The 21748-nt window shown below is 51.5% G+C and overlaps 1 protein-coding gene across 7 annotated transcripts in view; it reads right to left on the bottom strand.

Moving 5' to 3' along the window:
* LOC125950403 (cGMP-dependent protein kinase, isozyme 2 forms cD4/T1/T3A/T3B) overlaps positions 1 to 21748 on the bottom strand; it is a 104564-nt gene that overhangs the window by 22132 nt on the left and 60684 nt on the right. For 5 of the 7 annotated variants that reach the window (XM_049678368.1, XM_049678367.1, XM_049678369.1 and 2 more), the window contains exon 4: positions 19587 to 19753. In XM_049678368.1, the coding sequence (XP_049534325.1) occupies positions 19587 to 19753 (167 nt within the window). Of the gene's footprint in view, positions 1 to 7682; positions 9773 to 14831; positions 15127 to 19586; positions 19754 to 21748 lie in introns of those variants that run through there. The other 2 variants (XM_049678365.1, XM_049678366.1) reach the window with 2 other exon arrangements.

Raw genomic sequence — 21748 nt, 5'->3', positions numbered from 1 at the left:
CTAAACCGAAGCTGAAGCAATCTTTTGTAGCTGTACAGATAGTGTTGGATTGAACATTTCTCACCCTATGAACGCATTGTTTGACTCCGCTTGGATTGATTAATCATCTTTCTTATGAAAGCCTATGGTTAGTGGCGTTATCATGCGCTGGTTTGAGAAATTTTCCTTGCGTTTTATTAAACACGTTTGTGAATCATCTATCAGTAGATAATCTCTGATCTCTGATATTGTTTTTAATCGAAACTTCATCAAAATCTGTTTATGTGTTAGGATCTCGGAATCTCCATCTTAACCTGATCTACACTAACAGTCTCACTTCATTTTGCGCCTCTGAACCGTGAAATGCAAACTTTGCAACGACCGGTTAGTGAATTGAATTGATCACCCCTCGATGACCGAGTTGCAAATCTAGGTGAAAATTGTAATACATTGATGTACTGAAGTAATCAAACTTCAAACGAAAAGAAAAAAAAGCGAGAAGCAAATCAATCGTCGATCGCTGAAATAACTTAAGCGCATTTGCTGGACCACGCGATTCGCGCGCACGGCGGCCCGCTTGCGAAGTCGAAATCGAATTTATGCACCTTCGGACTCGACTGTACCTCGACTTCAACCCGACTCGACATTCATCGTCGAGTTCGCGAAGATTTATTGCCCGCACATTTGCGCACCATAAATTTATGCGCGTAAAATACCGCCATACCGCGGAGTGTGGCGCGGCGCGGAAAAGGGATTTTTGATTTTCACTTCGATGGACCGACCCGGAGCGCCGCCATCGACAAACCGAAAACCAAACAAACTAAGCCGTCTGGCGGGGCTCTGATGAGTCTGATGAGCATATCGGGCCGCCGGGGTGTTTTTGTGGCGTTTTTGGGGGCCACCGTGTCCGTGACCGTTACAAAACGGTGAGCATGGAAATGAAGTCAACGTTCAATCCATCCGTCCGCCGAGCCGACCGGTTAATGAGCGTCAAGGCGATAGCTCGGTCGGTCGGCTCGGCTCGGCGGAACGGTCAACGGTAGAAACGGATTGGCTGGAATTGGGTGCGAGCGCGCGCCCGCTGAACCTTCGCGGAGCAAAAGGGGATGCCACCACGCAAGTGTTGTTTTACGAGCTGCCAAACGGCACTCCGAAGAAGCAACGGTTCAACGGTGTTGCTTCCTTCTTCCTGCATCGCATCGTACGGGCTAGCGATTCCTCCCCATGTTCATGCTCGAGGGAAATATCAGAAAACCTTCGAGGTTCGAGGTGGTCCCGGTTTAGGACCGATCGCCCGCGATAGGCATCACAAGACAACCAAACCGTAGTCCGAAGCAAACAATCGGCGGACGATCGGCGAATCACAGACAAAACATTTTTGGAAATTATGAAAGCTAGCGTATGCAAATGAAGCGGGAAAACAAATGGCCATCGAAGGGAGGCCCACCTAGTGCACGCACGGACCATAACCGATTCAACCGGCACGATTAACATGCCCCCTATTACCGCTAACAGGCCGATGGTTGCCGATGGTGCGGAATACGCGTCAATAAGTACCGCAAAGCCGTGAGATTTTGGAGTAAACCAAACATCATCAATTCAAACGGTCCGGTTTCGAGAGCTCCTGCATGGCGACCACTGGCTGGCCAGTACGGACTTCCGGACTCCCATCATCGCCGTCATTTTCTCATCGGTAGCTCTTTCGACTCCCTATGCCTCAAAACAATGCGGAGTAAAGCACACAAATTGGAATCCGATCCACGCTAGGTGGGCTCCCTGCGAATGCACTTTTACTTTCTGGCTTTCGGATGCGTCCATGAGAAGAGATTCGTCTGTCGCTTCGGTACGAAACGCATCCGCAGATCGCCCCACTGGGACCTTGAAGTTGAACTTTTGGAGAGAAACTTTTGGACTTGGCTATTTTTACCATTCGATGCGAGCGAATTGGCGACTTGGCGAATTGGCTTGGACTGAATTTACGAGCCACGCGTATCGCATTCAAGGACCCTGAGCTTGGGGAGAGGGGCGCTTGGTAGCACTGCAGAACCAACCTCTCCTGATGGCCTGAAGCGCCGGGGCCTGCCAGCTATTGCTATACGCGTATATGTCTGTCACGGACGAAGAGACGCTCCAGTTTCTCTTCCGTGGCGTGCGTTGCGTGCCTTGACGGCCTCCGACAATGGTTTGTTTGGTTTGGCGCCACCACCACCACCACCACCACCCTTACTCCCCGGGGGCCATCGATCAAGCCATGTCTGAGGTGGGCTTTCTCGTGCGATCGAAAAACGAAACCGAAAGCCCAAAGGCGAAACACGGTGGACAGGCGTATGATTTCCATGTTTTCTCCTATTTGTTTGTCGATTTTGTTCGATCGAAAGCATCGCGCTACTAATGCGTCTGCTGTTGCTAGTGATCTCCATTCTCGCAGAAGGTCGATAAGGTAGATGCCAAGGAGAGCGCACAGTAGCGCTTCCTCGAGCGGCGCCACCGGGGACCGGGTGTCGAACATAATCTCGAGACCAAAACGGTCACGGTTCAGCTGGGCCAGGTGTCATAATTTAAGATTGGCGGCAGTCGCGGCACACCATAGCCCATGCCATAGACGACAATCGCGTGCATCATCGCATGCATGACCGCGGGTATCAGACCTTACACCATGAAGATGCAGCAGCGGCAGCGGTGCATAATTCAGCTGGTATTCAGCCGCGCACTGTTTCACGCTTCAGATACTCTATGCAAATGCATGTCATACCGATACCGATCTACGCGGAGGGTGAGGATCGGTCCGGGTAGCAGCAGCAGCGGAGGAAATCATAAAAATGGATGCTGGAAAATCGTTCCGCCCATCGGTCAAGCGCCCCAGCCCACCCCTTCCCTTCGCCAAACAACAACGTACCATAAATAATGGGCTGGACCGCGACTGACGATGGGCACTGACCGGTGGGTTGTAGTGATCCCTCTCTTGCGCCCCCTTCTTCGTGTGGTTGTGTTGACCCTAATTTAGGTTATTCAATGTAATATGTTTTATGGTTTGGGGCGGTCGATGCCGTTTCGTAAGAATTCATATATCATGCCCGGGTGGCGGGGCCGTTCCGACGACATAATGGTCCACCGACCAATTAATTGCTCCCTTTTCGAACCGCACTCGGATTGCGCCTTTTTGATATCTTGCATCACATTCTGGGAACTTCATCTGTCTGTCTTTGCAATCTCTTTGCAGCGCTTTCCTTAGATATACTGCTGCTCTATTGGATCGGGGATGGCGGTGGAGATGCAGAACAAAGCGAAGAAAGCGGAGATCGGTTCCGAGATGCATCGCTGGATAAGCAGCCACAACCGCTTAAGGATAGTAACGACAGCTCATCCAAGTATCGCAAGGTAATCAGAAACCTCATCGCAGTTCTCTGTTGTGAAAACCAAGTTGTACAAGTGGCGATACTACTTCCACGAAAGATGGACGCGCTATCGCCGGTTGTGCACGGACGAAACGATGCGAAAAGTACATCGGTCGCTAAGGATGATGAATCGCTATCCTCGCGGACTATCATCGTTGTCACGTCACGCCTAGTGAGTAATGTCCGATTGCTCTTCTAGGAAAGGGGGAGGAGGAGACCATTATTCGCGAAGGAAGGATCACGTTCACCGTTCTCTATTACCTCACTTCTCTATTCCCACCATCCATCACTCATACTGCACCTCTCTTTGTCCATTCAATGGCCCCTTCGCCTTTGTTTGCACCGTTGGAGCGTCTTCGCGAGCGCTACAATCCGTGATACGATCCGCGATTACCTGCGCACGATCCGGCGGTGGTAGTGCCGGCAGCAGGAAAGTGAAAAGGATGGCGTGGCGCTCCTTGGAGTGGCGTGGCGTGGTATTATGCACCCGATTGGCACGATATGCACATCTTCGTTGGCATCAAAGTTTGTTTTCGATCTTCACCTCCTGCTGCACGGTGGTGTGCGAAATGGAGTCGAAGAGAAACCGCCAGGGTTTTTGCCAGTTGGAAAAGTATGGACGGCCACAGCCAGCGGCGAAGGGGACGAGCCGATGCGAGGTGGGGGTTAGGGATATATGCAGACGAATGCACTTTCGCTCCCGGCAGGGGAAGTGAGCTAGGGGTTTTATGTAATGTTTTTTTTGGTTGTTGTTGTTGCTGTTGTTGTTGTGTTCGGTGATCATGAATGCATGATGCGCCGCTGCTCCTGACTCACGCTGACCAAACACACCGCGCGCACAGTGAAAGTCCGTGCGCCGTGCGATACCGTCTCGCTACCCTTGCTGCTGGACTTGGAGCACTAGGCTAGGTTGTTCCCCTTAGCGGTAACGATAACAAAATGAAGGGATCATGGAGCCAAGGGGATTTCATAGATTCTTCCGGTTGGTCGAAGTTGATCGAGTCAATCTACAAAATGAATTTCACATCTAATGCACAAAAGCTGTGATCTCGATCGGTGCTGGGGGCTTGTGCAACTAGTGGCTGGTCGTGGTCGTGGCTGAACTAATTCAATCGGCAAGCAAGCTAATGGCCCTCGGATATTGCCACACCCGCAGAATCGAGCACATGTCGGCGGTGCTTCGTCGTGGCCGCTGATGGAGAGCAATTTCGTGCGTGCCAATTTGGTTCCGTGGCCAATGATTCGGTTTAAGCAGCGTAAAATTGTGGTGAGAATAAGTTACGCGGACTCGGTGGTCCGGTGCGATTTGGACATTTCATATGATCGCGTCGCGCCAGTGGTCATCTGGTGGGGGTAGAGTTTAGATTGGGCATTGTTTACCAAAAGAAACATAACTCGCGTGATTGGGGGTGCTTTTGCGGTACAATTTGGGCGGACTGGTTTGGAAATCTGGTCCAGATTTATGACCAGTTGCTGTGAATGGTTAATACGAAGATCATTCGTTAGGTAAAATGCTCCATCGATTCAATATTCTCTCCAAAAATGATCCAACAATGAATACACCGGTGGTCGATCGGTAGCCGCGACCACTTTCACCCATAATTACCATATCATTTTCCATCACTTCCACTCGACACAACAAGTATTCGGGTACCTACGAAAAAAGGGCTTGACTTCAACTTCGCACACACACATAGGAAAAGGGTGAAACGGCTCTCCGGGGAACAAGACGATAATGAGGATCCCTTTGCCCGTTGGTCGCAAGCCGGCATATAAACCACTTTGCACCACAATGTGATCACGATGTCTAATGGCGGCGAAACGCCTACCGCCGCGATCCGCAGACGACGACGCATTCGAAAGTACTCGCCGTTAGACGTGAAACTTGGCCGTAATTTAGCCATTAGCATCCTCGCGCGATGATGTGACGGTGAGGTGAGATGAGCACGAACCCTACGACCTACGATGGTGTGCTCTCGCTCGCTATCATCGCTGTCGTAATGGCACACGCGTATCAGTACGTGGTTATGTCACGGATACTATCCTGACATCGAATGCGTCGGTCTCTCTCTCTCTCTCTCTCTCTCTCTCTCTCTCTCTCTCTCTCTTTCTCTCTGTGTCTCCCTTTGCGTCGCTTCTTCGCAAAGCCAGAAGGTCAGAACGTATGTGGGGGCATAGCCACAGCGCGGTCCGATTGGATTTGCATCACATTTAGCTAATTACGAAACAATCTTCCGGTGACACACAGGATAGTTATCGCAGGATAGTTTCGCTTGGCGACCGGCCACCGCGAACCTGTTTGCCGATCGCAGCAGGAAGCCACCACCGGGCATCGCATCGCGTCTGCCGTAATTCTACGGTGAAAGGTTACCCCGGACAAGCCCGCTGCCCAAGGTGTCAAGCGTGTATGCGAGCGGAGACAGGAGCATCCCCACATCAGCATCAGCATCACCATCACCGTCGTCCCCGTCATACACCCTGGCGGTGGACCTGGAGCCGGTTTTAATCGCTAAATGATCACAATACTCCTCGCCCTCACCGTCCGCGAGCCCGCACCAGGCGAAAGTTCAATCTCGCATCTGTGTGCAGCAGCAGCATCATCATCGTCCCCGCCGCCTGACGACTAAACAAGATGTTCGGATCTAATGTTCGGGGGGGGACCCCGGGGAAAGTGAAAGTGGCGCGATGCGGTGTGCGACTTTCTTCTTCTGCTTCTGCTCCCCGCGTGACGATGGCTTAGCATTCAATGGTACCAGCATGATGCGCGTGTCACATACATGTGTGTTTGGCTGCACGATCAAAACTGTCGTTGGCCAGACCGTGGTGATGCCATAATCGGAACCTTTCGAGACGGTCGTCGTGCTCGACATACCGTGCGCATCTCCAGCGAGGTTCCTGGTAGTCCATGTTTGGGGGGTACGGACGGACCATCTTCGGACCATCGAAAATGTTATGCATGCGCTGAGGTGCTCCAGTAGCGTTTGCTACATAAAAAAAAGCTAGTAAGGTGCCTGATACCATCTAGGGCCACGCGGTGCAAGGATTTCAGTTAGCCAGCCATTTCGGTTACTTATCTGGATCTTGTACGCCATCGGCACAGGCGCTCGAATCGGAAAGGTAACCTCCATGAATATCCCATCAGCCGAAGCATAAATAGCCATTTGGTTAGTCGTGTGTTTTGGTATGCCTGCTCGAGACAGGAACTGACGCGGGCGGGCATCAGCCTAGCCGTAACTGAATCGTATAATAAGACCCGGACCGTAGGCCGGCTGGGCTGATGAGTGATATTTAATAGTTCCGCTCGAGAGCCCCCTGCTGAGTATGGACAAGGGATGATAAATTGCTCGCATCATTATGCCGGTCACATTGTTGTTGCTGTGCCGGTCCGGTCACCCGCCGGTGTGCGAAACACCCATTTGTAATGTTTTGTAATCGCTGACAATCGCTCTCCCAAGTCTAGACTTTATTTTTGGGGGTTTTTTTTTTGGATTGAGATCGTGCAACAGTGACATTTGAACCAATTGAATGAAACACTCCACAATTGGAATCGACAAAGGTTTCGTTTGCTACCCGTTCAAATATTAGCCCAAAGAACACCATCAGAGTCGGGACCCGGCACTATTAGCGGCCAGTGGCCGGTTTGCCGGTGCCAGCGGGAACAGGTTATATACATACAGAAGTGCTGCTGGTAGACTGGGAGCAAAGTAAATGGCTTCACATCAGCAGCAGCAGCAGCAGCAGCAGTCCACTTAACAGGAAACCGGACGCCGATGCCGCTGTTTGATATGTCTGATCATCGGTGCGGTAATGTTTTCTTGGTTGCCGACTACTCGAAGGCGAATCGAGGGAGTCCGTAACGCTACATCATTCCGGAGGGCCCGGCGAGACCGGGGCCCCATTTGCCAAACGTTCCCAGAGGCTCATCTTCGCGCAGAGGGAAAGGATCGTTTACCGCCGTTGGTGTGTAATTATGTTGTGATAGCCCACAACATGTTTCCCATGCTGTGCGTCTCTGCCCACACCGTTCCTCGAGGCGCTAGACCCTTGGACCCTTGGATTGGCTGGAAGAGTGTGCCACCAGTGTTCGGCAGATCCGGCATCCGGTTGCGTCGCGATCGTGAAGTGTGTATCGTGACAATGGCAAATGCAGAGATATTTATGACTGCGATCAGGATGGACTACAACACTACCAGCAGCAGTGATGTCGTGGTCTTTGGTGGGGGGGAATGCAGCCCTACACCTACAGGGCTATCTACGAACAAATCCCATAAATTACGGAACACCGCTATGCAAACACACTCTACTCACCGTCATCGTCTGGTGTGGCGTAGATCTCCTCGACATTGCCGTAGATGGGCTCACTGGTGATCAGATTGCCGGTGCGGCGTTTCCGGGCGTACGTATGCACCGGAACCAACAATGGGTATCGACATGGGCCTCCTGGACCACTCGAACCTCGTCCCGTGGGTACGATAAACGATTCGACCGACTCCGTGCTGGATGCACGGTACTGCTGCCGTCCCGGATACTGCTGTTGGCCACCATTGCTGCTACTGCTGCTACTACTGCCACTACGGCTAGGAGTACCGGCATTACGGCCACCACCGAAGAGCTTCTTGAACGAGGAAGACTTGGAAGCTGACGGCGAGGATGCCGAGGATGAAGCACCGGATGAGGACAACGGTGACTCGAGACCATGGTAACCGTTCGTGGTGATACTTTCGTACTCCGACGTATCGCCATCCCTTGGGCTACCTTGGAAGTGTGACTTGAGCAGCGTCCGCGGGAACTTGGTCCCAGCCGAGATTGTGTTGTAGAGCATCTTTCCAAAGCCCACCTTTTTCGAGCCGGACTTCTTCGGCTTCTCGGGCTCCAACCGGGGCAACAGATCCGCCGGAATATCCTCCAGGATCGGACGACCCTTGATGGTTTTATTGCGCGACAGGGTGGCCGTTGCCCGCGGTATACTCGCCAGCGACCCATTCCGACTACCCTCACGGTAGATCTGTGAGCAGAGATCGTTATCCGAGCGATAGGTCGTCATCCGGTCACCGATCGAGAGATTGCTCTCGCTATCATCACTTCCGCGCCGGTAGTCGGCCGCCGGACTGGACTTATCACGATACCGAGCGCCGGCACTGCTGCCACCATTGCTACTATCACAGAGTGTGCTGGATCTTAGCTTAGATTCGAGTTTATCTACCGCGACATTCGGCAGGCAGGTCGTCTCGACGGCACCACCCGGATACCGGACGCTTACGACTGGGCGCTGGTGGTCCGAGTACTCGTCGATCGGTTTCTGCTGCCGGATGCGTTCCTTCTTCGGTTGCTGCTGGTACTGCTGCTGTTGTAGGAACATCTCCCGTCGATCTAGCGTTCGCTGTTGCTGCTGGTGCTGGTGTTGAGTGGAGGGAAGATGGGCGGCCACCGTGTTCGATCGCTTCAGTGTCGAAGTGTGGCGACCCTGTCGGGGATCCCCCTCCTCTGGGGATCTGTTGCGGTACGCTCTAGTGTCGAACTCGGATGCAGACAAACCGACGCTGCCGCCTCCGCCACTGGCCACTATACCACGCAGTGGTGGCCGTGGTTTGTGAGTATTCTCGAACATACGTCCACGGACGGTGTGGTACTTGCTGCTACCCAGATCCTCCAGATAGGACTGAGTTGTTCCGGTCGACGAAGCAGACGTCTGCTCCTTCAGTTCATCCCACTCCGGATACTGACGACGACGAGCCCGCCTGATCGTGGCCGGTCTGTAACCGTTTAGAGCCTTCAGCACACCGCTTCCTTCCTGAAACGTGTCACGTTCCTCCTCGTCCGGCAGCCCTTCATCGTCTTCCGAGGAACCGGCGACCACGGAGGTGCGGTACTGATGCGGCGAGTAGTCCGGCGCTGCCGTTGCCCCGCTAGCCGAACCGGCTTCGCTCTCGATCAGCGCATTCATGCTCGATTGCACCTTATTCCAGTTGGCTTCGTACAGGGCGCCCATCGCACTGCGCTGCTCCAGCGATAGACTTGCGTCTACCGCACGTCCCGGATGGTGCACGATCCGCATTCTGTGGATTCCGTTTCTGCCGGAAGTCGTCACAAAGGACAATCACAATCTACGGCCCACCGGTCAGTTCCCTAATTCGCGTTCTCAGTTCTCCACCTAGAGAGGTCACTGCTGCTGGTACCGGGCACACGGATTGCTCATGGTTTCCAACCGGCACCGATTTCAACCTGATGTCACACACACATACACACACACACACACACACGCACCGCGGTTCCGTATCACTTGACTGAGTGGCTGTGATGTTGCACTCTGCTCCCCACACAAGGGACCTGATTACACTGAAGCCAACCGATCAGTAGCCATGTAATACGTTATTTGATGCGCTTCAGCTACGATACTGCTAAACGAATAGACGAATGGATATGAGACAACGTGCACGGGCGCGCACACACACGTACTCCGACTGAGGTGATAACCTTCTCTGCATGATCTTCACTATATCGCGGTGTCAGCAGCTAACAGCAGCAACAGCAACAGCAACAGCAACAAAAAGGGTTTATAGTGTATTCAGCGATCACTTCGGTGAGTTGTGTGCGCGCGCGCGCGGGCTGGTGTATTGTGATTACATGGCCTTCCCCCAGCAAAGCCAATAACGGTGTGCACAACAACCGCCGGTAGAGTAGGTCACGTTCGCGCAGCACAGCTGATAAGCGACTTGCCCGAGATATGGAGAGAGAGAGGCAAGGCAGGTCGCGATCGAGCAACCAACGGACGGGGGGCAACCTTTGTCTATTTCTAATCTCATTTCAATTCAACGGACAGACAGCGGCGTACGGTGTCTGCCGCTCTCCTACGTCGACGCACGCACGCAGTCAACCAGCATGTCCGCACGGTTTCGTTCGCACAACAGCATGTGTGTTGCGACGCACACGCACGCACGCACGCACAGACACGTTGTATGACATCCCGGTGCTGCGGCAACAACAGACAAAACCTGAGACCGACCGCCTGAAACCATTGTGGAAATCGGTGTTTGCGTGCAGCGTGTACTTGACATTTGCATGCTTCCTTCCCCTCAGGGCTTCGATATTCGACAAGATGCTGGAAGGCTTAACCTCTAAAAGGCGCCAAAAAAAAAACCGTCCTCGACTATTGAGTTGCGTCGTTGAGTTAATGGTTACCGTTCTTCTTTGACATTCCAAAAACCAACAAACTCTCTTGTGCACACAAGATCGACTTTTCCGCCCCGGGCTTGATGATGTGCGTGTGTGTGAGTCATCGTGTGGCGAGATCCTTGAACCGGTTCAATCCTCCCCCCCCCCCCCCGCATCTGTTGCTGTGCCGGACTGATCGTATCCTGGTGGACGGCGAGGCTGTTGACGCCGTTGTATGGCTTCGCAATGAGCCGGCAGGCTACGGCCGAACGAACTTCAAGGTCTCGGCGCTCGCGTTCATCGCCACTCGCCGCCACCAATTCGAATGTGAGCTGAATCCATGCCCTCCCTCCCCCAGCCAAAAAAAAAACTGCCTCCAATTGTTGGCAATCCAGTTTTGGAGATTGGTGGAGGCACGCCGTTCGTTCGATCGATTTGATGCCCCTTCGACATGCGATACACTTCGAACGGTATGCGCTGTGAGAAGTCTAATACAAACCGGGCCGGAGTCCGGTTTTATTTAAATATTGCCATGATAAGCATTATCATCTCATTATCGGTATCGGTAGCCGGAGCTTGAGAAGCGAGAAGTAGTTCTTCTTGGAAATTCCTATCTTTCCATCGGATTCGTGTCGTTGCACGGGGCACACACACACATCCAGATCCCTGAAATGGGTTATTGGAGCACCGATGGCCACCGATAGTGCCGTTCAGGAAGACCAACAAGGCGGCAGCTAAAGAGTTAATCCAAATTTATTAGGCTTGATACGGGGAGGAATATCAGCATCCATTAATGGTGGTTCAGCCTCGTGCACAGCAGCTAGGCCAATTATTGACGCAACCGTTCCACCTTCCGTGCAACACTTGCATCTACTTCGAATCTATCAACGAAAGATGTGGCACACAGCGCGGGGGCCTTTGGTCGTTAATTCAATTATTAGCTACAAATTGGTCGGTCTCGGTCTGGAGTGGCGTCTTATGATATGATAATTATCGATCAACATGATTTATGCGCATCTTTCTCTCTCTCTCTCTCTACACGTCTGTTGGAATCTTTTATGTGTGCTCGCAACTCTGAAATGTAGGCCTGTACGCCCGCCGTAATGGAAACCATCGAGCCACATAAACACATTCCAACCGAGAGTTGCCGCGCTGCGCTTTGTACCCAAATTCCAAACCCAGGTCCAAACCTTCACCGAGTAGAAGGGATGGTTTCTCTGCCACGCATGGATTCCGAACCGAAAACAGGAAACCAGTAAAGGGTAAGTCACGCGAAATATGCCTATAAGTCCTACCTACCGTAGGGCAGAAGCGTGAGCGCGCGCGCGTGATATTGAAATCGGAAAAGCCTCCAAGCTTTTCCACCTTGCAATCCATCAACGGTACGTCAGGTGTGCCGTTTGGCGCACCTTCGAAGCTGTAATTCTCCCTTTGTGTAAGGCATTCCTTACCGAAGGACTTCATCGTGCTGGTGGCTCGTGCTCTCGAATGGTTCAAATACCAATCTAGAGGGAGCAGTAAGGTGGTTGGTTGTGGCATTTGAGAGCTCACGAATTTGTGGTTCAGGGCAAGGTAGCACCGCGTATACCATCGGATACGATGGCTAAAGCTACTAGCTACGGCATTGTTAAAAGGGGGGAGATGATCATTCTTGAGGATCCGAGATGCCAACGAACCAATCTATCATCGTTGTGGACCATCATCGTGTTGGACCTCATGAAGTGGCTTAACTACTTAACCTGGTGGTCTATGGTCCCCTCCTCTATCACGGACGTGATTTGTTTTCTTCTGATTACTTTTCGCACGGCGCCTGGTAGCAATCTCACCACGACCTCTCCCATACCTCCGCAGGCGGATTAGCAAACCGGATTCCAATTTGGAAAGATGATGATGTCTCAATTTGCCGCGCTAGAGCTGCCTGCCACCTGTCTGCCCGTCTGTCTCTCTCTGTGTGTGTGTGTTTCTGGTGGCGCGCGCTGCTAATCAACAGCTGGTTAGCTGCGGCCAAACTAGCCGATGGGTTTCGTACAGTTTCCTCACAGTTTCCGACACCAGACCGCTTGTTAGCGAGTGGTTTGAACCGAAGCAGCAGCAGCAGCGGCAGCAGCAGTGCCGGAAAGCAACTTCTTTTTCGCAACTTTCTTGCTCCACTCACACGCCTAGCGGGGTGGCGATGGTAGCGAACTATGGTCGGTGGTAAGTCACACCGATCACCGGTTACCGATTGGATCGCGAATGCTCGCTTTTGATCCAGGAGATCGCTTTCAAGCAATTCAGTAGTAGTAGTAGTAGATCGGTTGGGATCACTTTTACGTATTTTCAGTCTTTGGGATTTTCGATCGAACCTTGAACAACAATCAATTCCACCTTCCAAGTGACACACACATACAAACAGTCACACGCGCTCAATCGGAGGACACGTCGAATTGATTATTCACCGCGTGCATATTATTTACGAGCCGGGGAGTGAGTGCAACCGACTCCTCAGGGTCACACAGCCACAAGAAAACGCCCCAAAAGCCCCCAAGAGGTACACAGAACACCGGCAAGCTTCTCGAGGACGGGGTGGCGAGCGCGTGTGCCTCTCTGTGTGTGACCATGCTTGATCCCCGTTGGTGTGTTGTGTGTATGTGTGTGTGTGTGTGTGTGTGTGTGTGTGTGTGTGTGTGTGTGTGCGACGGTGGGGTATTGCAAAAAGGTAGCTTGTAGAAAGGAAATCCCACCACCCGCCGGGGCGGTACTGTTACCGTGGAACCGGCTCTTGGACCCAAAGGAACAAGCTGCATGACGGACACTGTAGCACTTTAGTAAATCAATTTTCGAAAGGAGATCGATTATTCCAGCCACCTTAGCAGCAGTAGCAGCAGCAGCAGCATATAGTGTGCTACGCTACGCTCTATGAACCGGAGCTCCAGCAGTTGACACTTTGCGGCCTTCTGTCAAGCGTTGCGAGCCAAGGTAGAAAGAAGCTGGAATGATTTGCTCATTTCTCGAGCGCTCATACGGCGGTGACTATATGGAGATGACATAAGCACATGTACGCGCCGCGGACAAAATTGCTCGCGAGCTGCACCTACGGAATGCCAATGGGTGGACGCCGCCAAACAACGTCCTTCCGTCGACCGTGGTCGCTTGTTCGAGCTGCTGATGCTGCTTTGTTGCCGTGGCTGAAGGAGGTGGAGGTTGTTTGGTATGAACTCTTCCACCTACGACGACGACCGGTTTCTGTGCCAGACCAGCCCAGAGACTTCCTTGTGACGCGCGAATCCGGCTTCGACGACGACGACGACGACGACGACGGTTTGGTTCATCGGCGATGAGTAATATTGTGGATCGCGGATTTATGTGGTCGCTAAACTCACTCACTACCCTTCTCGCTCTCTCACCAGTTCTCTGTCTCTGTCTCTGCGAAAGTGTTCTACTCGATCGTGGTGATCGCGAGCGAAGAGGATCGCGAATACACCGACACACCTTGGCGCGTTCTTGACGCTGGCCCGCGATGCACTTTCGAGGACCGAGCAGCGTCATAGCGTCATCGTCGCCGGTCGCCGGTTAATCGTTGCAACCTTGTGGTCGCGCAATTTATGTGCCACCCTTCCTTAGCTCTCTCTCTGTCTCTGTCTCTCGTCTTGCCCCTCCTGTTGGTCGTACGATCGAAAAGGTCCTTCACTGTCACTTTCATGCGCATTGATGACCGCGTCGGATGGTGTGTCACCGCGGGTATGACGCGACCAGCGATCGCTTTCTCCACAGCACAAAACAATCACAAATCGATCGCTCGATCGTACGCGTTTCGCGTCCGAAGGTCTCGCATCAGCGCATTGAGCAAAGGTGAACCTCGATGCTTGGATGCTGAACAGTCGTTGGACGGACCAAGGAATGGTGGTGCTGTACGGTGTGATTGCTTGGAGGAAGTTCTCCAACACAGAGCCATTCATGGTGCTGCCATGGTGTCGCCACGGACGGTACCAGACGCGAGAGGCACAAGCAGCACAAACCCAGAACCAACACGTACGAAAGCTCAAGGTGAGATAGGGTTGACGGGCTGGCTGGCTGGTTGACTGGAACTCCCATCCCACCGAGTGTAAACAAGACACGAACCACGCGGCAGAGCGGGCCCGCGCGCACACGCGCAACACCTCGAGAACGGGTTTGTGATTTTTAAATATTTTCCCAAGGCTCTCGCGGATCGCGGTCGCAGTACCGCTGCTGCACCACTGTTGCTGCTGTTGCTGTTGCTGTTGCACTGCACACACCATCACAGACACTCTTGCACAGTGCACTCTCTGTTGCTGTTGCACCTACCGAAGCGCGCACTAACAAATGGCGGCGGATCGCTCGTTGTTGTCGTTGCTGTGTTGAGCCGCCACTATCCGACCACAAAACCGTACGCGAACGCAACGGGAACAATAGAGCTCGAAACAACCGCGGAACCGCTGGATGACGATGACGACAACGATCGCGAACCACACGAACGGGGGTTGCCACGGAGTTGCTCTCCGGACGGAGCGCGAAACGTGAGTGAGTGAGGGACCACAAACCGGGACCGAGTGCGTGCGCGAGCGTGGTCGTCGGGCTCGGTCTTGGGACGATCGTGCCGTGATCGTGTACCACGCGCGATCGTTTCGTTCACAAAGCTCCCCTCCTCCAAAGGTGGGGAGCAGGAAGCCCCGGTTGCCAGATCTATGCTCTCTCGGAGCGAATCGAGGGAGATTTGCGGGCCCGGGCTCGAAAAGCGCGATAAGGAGGGCGCAATGTTGTTTGTTTGTTCGGGAATCCTTTATGTTTCTGGGAAATGATCGGATTGTATTTTTTTTATTGACTTAACATTAAGCAGGATCACTTCTGACGACACTCTTCTGTAGACATCTTCCTATAGGCTACTCTGGGAGGGGTTAATTGTTTACAAAACTACACCTGCTTTGGACATGTCACCGTTTACTGCTAAACGGGGCAGTCTGCGCAACATTTATCCACGAGGAAAAGGCCAGTTCGCACCTGACACTAGACAGGCTGCCATCACTGCACATTTCATGGACATGACTGCCCGAACTATATGTCTTGCAGTGCTCGCTAACCCCGGTTTTACCGCGATCGGGTTGTGCTGTGGCGTTCGGGCATTGCAATCAACGCGAAGAACGCAGTTTATTGCGGTTTGCGTCAGCAGTAGTAGCAGCAGCAGCGATAACGACAAAACCCGAATTGTTTATAACCTCTGGAGTGGAGTTCTTGTTTATGATCGGCTCATGATCTGATTCGAATGTAGAACCCCCATAAAGGCAACATTTTAATTAAAAACAATAATCGAATGTCCACCACTTTTGGGGCGGGGAGCCGCCGGTTGCGTGCGCGCGCCGCCACCAGTCATTACCGGTCAACTGATTTCGTGTCATAAACGTGGTCGCGGTGTCCTTGAATCCGTTTGTTTCCAGATATCACTGTCGAGTGGACGGGCCACTCATCAAGCGAAACAATTAACCAGAAGACGCCGGGAGATCGCCAACTCCCTCGAAAACCAACATTTAATTAAGTAAAAAGGTTAGAGGTGATGGTGCCCCCCCCCCCCTCTGGTGTGGCATCCGTCTGAGCGAGATTAAATACGCGCGATGATCGCCCCAAATCATATCGCGCCCATCGCGCACCTCGAATTGCTTAAGCGCGCGAGATCGCATCGTCAGATCTCTAACCCTGGCATTTGGCCCTAACCAAAAAACCACCCGCCAACCCCTCTACGTGACCGGTGTGAAGCCATTGTGTTGTCTCGGCGGAGGTCCAGTGAGATGATGCCCAAGATCGATTAATGGTGATGGTTGGTGCTAAACCGATTCTCCGGCGGGGGGGGGTTGCAACCGCTTGATCGTCAAGATCCAAACTGATCCAGCCCCCGCCCCAAAATCAAACGAGAAGGGAACACGTTTTAGGGTGCGGCACGGACCCTCGCACAAGCGCGTCGTCCTTCAAGTGGGCTTCCAGTGGGCAACGCAGTCTCCCACCTCTTCTGCTTCTTGTGGTTCTTGGCGTGGCAGTTCTGCATAAGTGCATTGGGGGGGACGAGAGCAGCTGCTATGTTGTAGCCGCCGTCGTAGTGATTGTTATGGCTATGTCTCTGACGCACCGACCACCGACTAGTTGAAGGTTGTTCGTGCTTAGACGCAGCTCTAAACACTAAGAGCACCGTAATTTCGTCGGACAGTGAGTAAGTGCAGACTCACGTCCGTGTCAGGGGGTTCTGGTGGGCTTTAGGGGGGAGGATTACATCGAGGTTTTGTTAAATTTTCAATTTTTCAATTTTTGGTCAAATTCTGAAGCTAAAAAGTGATGTGTTTTTTCGATTTACCTTAAAACTCGTTATTTTTACGTAGTTAAAATTATCAAAACATTGGACATACTATAAAAAAAAATCGTTCGTTCCTGTAGTTTTTATGCTACGTTGGATTTTGGGAAAATAGCTTCAAAGCATTGAGTGATATATGAAGCGTGAATTTTCAAAAATCAATGCCTTTGTCAATTTTCCTTCGATTGTTCTAAAAGTGTTACACGATACTCGTGAATCTTTCAGCATTATATAGAAAAAAAAACCCAGAAAAAATGTCGCTAAATGTATTAAATACGCAAGCCTGCCTTAACTATGAGAACCTTCCCCCGATATGGCGAAGTGACCTTCAAATGGACTTTGCGGAAACGTCTTCTTGAGCATAGACTCGCTAGTAATACCTAACGTCTCTAGTATTTGGACACTAGGGGTAACTGTGCCTAATGCCTTTTTAAACGAAAACACATTTTAGAATGGATCCTTTTCGGAATATTTGACACCCAATAAATGGGGTTATTCTTTCCGGTTGGTTGACATCAAGTCAATTTGTTTTTGCAACTCCTCGCGAGGAGTCTAATCGATGCCCTCGTCCATTCTAGGGGCTTTCGTGGCAGCATGGCATGGATGCCGCCGCCACCGCCTTTCGCGGGGTTTTCGTTTTTTGGAAAAGTGAATGCCTCCAAAGCGTCCAGGCTTTAGGTTCCGCGTGAGGTTCCGCTTGAGAGGGCGTGTGTGCGCGTACTCCCCACACACGACCGACCGATCGACAGGAAGTGTGATCGCGTGGTACCAACGGACGGGCATGTCATGCCGGCTCGAGAACTTCAAGCGGCCACCGACGCCGCCACTTCCACTGATCCAGTGATCCGTGAAGCTCAAGAAGCCGCCTTCATCGATTGCAAACGAGGGAATCGATCCGCCGTCGACGTTGACGTAGGAAAACGGAAATGCAAGGAGACGCAACAACGGCGGCGTCCGGACAGAAACGTCGGCTCCATTTCCACGGCCATTTGCATCGGGGTTCGCTCGTTAGTCGTGCGTTAAATTATGTTGTACCGGAGCGTTTTGCTTTGCTTTCATTCCGTTCGCTAGGCCTCGTTGGGGTGATTAATTTGTTACCAAGAAAAGGTTCCCTCTCTTTCGCCTTTTGAGCGATTTTCTTGGCCTTGACATTTGTCACAGTAAGTAACAAAATGGTGGAGGGAAAAACGGACCGTAACTTCAGCATCACATTTGCGCATTTTTTTTTGCGCATCGATCCGCCATTTCTCCTTCCAAAGGCAACTAAACGTTAGTTGTACACAGCATACGGCCGTTTAGTAGGGGAATCAATCAACCTGGACAGACATCATTTTTCTGCAAACATTACGCCGACCACCGATCAAGGAGAAGAAGGGTTCATTAGCTCAAGAGCAGCACGGTGAAGAAAGTTTGCCAAGCCAGCACGGATCTGGCCGGTTTCCATCCGATTGATCAAACCATTTTATCTTCTTCAAACCACAAACCACTCTCTTGCCCGGTTTGCCTGGTTTGTGATGCCAATTACTTCTTACTGTGCGCAGCTGCGACCGACGATCCGAGCAAACACCAGGGCTCGACGTCGTCGTCGTCGTTGTCGCCGGCGTCGGTTAGATAATTCATCGATTGTCACTTGATCTGAAAGCGAAAGCAATTGGCCAGAAGACATTTCGTCCGGATGTTCCCGTGCACCATTTGGCATTCAGCGAACCGCTAGAGCCTCTTCGCCATTCATCTTCGGCCGGGCCATAACTTTAGCACGCTGTTCCGTGCTTTTGCTCCTGCAGACCAGCGATCAGCGCGCGCGTGGAAAGTGAAATTCGCGCGAAAACCCTTGATGGCGGCTCTGGTGCCGGTTGGTAAGATAGACATCGTCTGTGACATCGTCGCGAAGAGGTAACGGAAAAACGGGTGACAATGGCAGCAATTGCAGCCAGGGGACAGGCTGACTAATGTAATGTGCTGACATGCGCTCGGTTGATGACGCTTGGTCACGTTGCGTTACGAAGCTCAGATGGAGTAGGGTAGGTTCCATTCGGTGAAAAATTCAAGGATGCCCTTGGGCATGATTTGAATTTGTTTAAAACAATTTTAGAAACCGATTCAAACATGCAAATGGAATAGAGTTCTTCGCTCGCATTCGTCGTTCGTAATTGTTTGAAGTTCAGGTAATAGATGTTAGATAAGGATTCATTTATGCATTTGTTTTGCCAATATTTTTTATACCAACATTGGTATATAATTTATGCAATTAGAAAGATTGGCGTCCTACTTTGGCAGGATGTACGTTTTGAAATTTCCGTAAAATTGATGCTAGGGTTGCTAGTGTCATTGACCTTTCTGCTATGTTACCTTATAATTAATTATTGGCTCTATACAACTCAAAACCGAAATTAACTTACTCTTTAAAACCATTTTCTGTGGTTTTTTTTTAAATGTTTTGTGAATTCAGGCTGTGACGGTTAAAAAACGGCCGATTCAAATCAAATAGCAGCGACCTCTGGGCGGTTGCATATAGTTTGAAATATTTCGTCGACATGACTCGTCGGTGAAATGTTTCATTTTTGCCATATTTGAAATGTTTCACCATGCAATTTGAAATTGTGCCAGCTCGCATAACGGCCGTCGAGGTTGAGCACGAGGAAAAAAGTCCTGCTCAAATTTACCTAATCCCCTATTTACGAGATATTTTGGCGGCTAAGAAATCAACTCCATACATTTGCACTTACCTTCCATCACGTACACGATGCTACCGACGTCGCCCTCCTTGATGATGAGGCTACCGGCCGCGTATTGCACCGGGTACACGCAGTCGACGATCTCGCGGATTTGCGTCATCTCCAGGTTCTTCATGAAATCGTTGTCCAGGATGGCAGATTTGATTATTTCACGGGATCTGGAAGCAAACAGAAAGCAGAGCGTGACAGACCATGAAAACAACGAATGTGACCCGAGCAGCCATCGGTACCACCAGAACGATTAATCATTTACGCTAATTATCGCGCAGCAAACCGCACGGACTCGTCTTGCTCTTTCGTATTAACTCCCGTCCTATCGATCAATCAAAACTCTCCAAATGGCGTCTGTTACCGCAGGAAGTAATATCATCTCCGGTTTAATCAGTTCGCGAGCGACAGTGACACTAACTACACTCACGTGTCTCTGTGGCACACGAGGAAAGGTCACTTTGCGCGACAAATGTAAGATCCGTCCGACATCCGTGGACCGAGGTGATCAATCAGATTGTGCCGGGTGGTGTTTTGCATCCCTCAATCCGATGTGCCTGTCAAGACATCGTTGGTTGTGTTGCGCTTTAGCAGATCGAATCTACATAAACTCGACAAGCAGTTTCAGGTGAACACACACACACACACACCATGGCGCGCGCAGGTTGGCGTTCGTTTTGTCAATCACTGTGCCGCGGCGTCACGGAGCGTCATCGTACGGAGTTGTCACAGCATCCCACGCGCGTGCGCGAACGTGCGCACGAAGCAATGGAAACTGTCATCCGCATCGTTCCTTTACGGCAACAATAAATCCATCCAACGTTCTACTACCAGCAGCAGCAGCAGCAGTAGCAGTATGGCGGATTAAAGTTATTAATTTTTACGACAATTGATGAAAGTAGCGCATAAAACAGTTAGCTTCGAAGCAGCTCTCGCGGTGAGCTGTTGTGGCGGAGTTTAAGGACCTGCAGCAGGACGCTACGCTTTACGAGCTGGTGCTGGTGGTTAATGAAAATGTCTTGGTTGTTTAATGGTGACAACCGATGACTTTAGGGCGGGAAGGTGCTAGCATGATTTAGCATCGAGCAGACGGAGACACCAACCGCCACGACCTGCTGCTACTATGTATCTTGGAGGGACCTCACTCGGAGTGTGTTGGTGGTCTTCAACTCGCCAAAACCGTGGGTTTTTCTTTGGAAGGCACGGCACAGACGGCCAACCAAACAGACACTCTAGAGACATGAAGTGAGTTGCTCCAGATGATGATGACGATGGCGAGGTGTACTACAAGTACCTCGTAGTCGTATGGGCGTTCATGGAAGGGTACATTCCCATGGAGTGTTTCCACTGTAGTACGGCCACCCGGTTCGCAATGGGCGGAACACAACATACCTCCTCTTGCTGTGGGCGAACCCCAGACAGCACGCGCCGCACGGGGTGTGTGTGTGTGTGTGTGTGTGTCTGGGAATTCAGCTGCCCAAGGATAAGGAACCAAGAGGAGCTGTTTTTGGATGTGTGGCCTCCATTCGATCCCCTCCCCCGGTCTCCAGGGCTATACACAAAGATCGGCTTTTAAGGTTCCAGCATTACTGCGACTGAATTATGTGCGACCTTTTGTGCGCTCCGCTTGTCCGCCTGTGACACCGGCGTGACGTGAGTACAATTATTAATGAGGTAATTAACAGCTGATTACTCACGCCCCTGCAAGGCATGCTGTTGCTCTCTGCAGCGTCGTCGTACTGCGTTTTGTGCTCTGTGCGTCTGAGCCGTGCCTTTGACTTTCTGGCTGGCTGGCTGGCTGGCTGGCAGGCAAGTGAATTGGTTTACGAATTGTGTGTAAATGGCAAACGGGAGGAGCGTTTGAATTGAATTATGCACAAACACTGTCGGGGTGTGTTGGGTGAAATATGAAATATTCAATTTACGTTCGGCAAAAATGGTGTCAAATGGATGATTTACCATCCACTCGGGAGGTCGCCCGTTTTGAGCCGGGCAGCGTGAAGATGATTCAGAGTTAGCAAAGAAATTAATAGCGGTTAACGGGGACATTTCGCGAAAACTCCCCAAACATGCCGGGCAACGCGAAAGCGAAAGTGTAAACAAAGCAAGGCAAACAGTATTTCAAAGGTGTGAAGGTAATCGAACCGAACATCCTACACAAAGTT

The sequence above is a fragment of the Anopheles darlingi genome, chromosome 2, assembly GCF_943734745.1.
Source record: "Anopheles darlingi chromosome 2, idAnoDarlMG_H_01, whole genome shotgun sequence".
Taxonomy (NCBI): Eukaryota; Metazoa; Arthropoda; class Insecta; order Diptera; family Culicidae; genus Anopheles; species Anopheles darlingi.
This window is presented reverse-complemented; position numbering and strand designations above follow the sequence as displayed.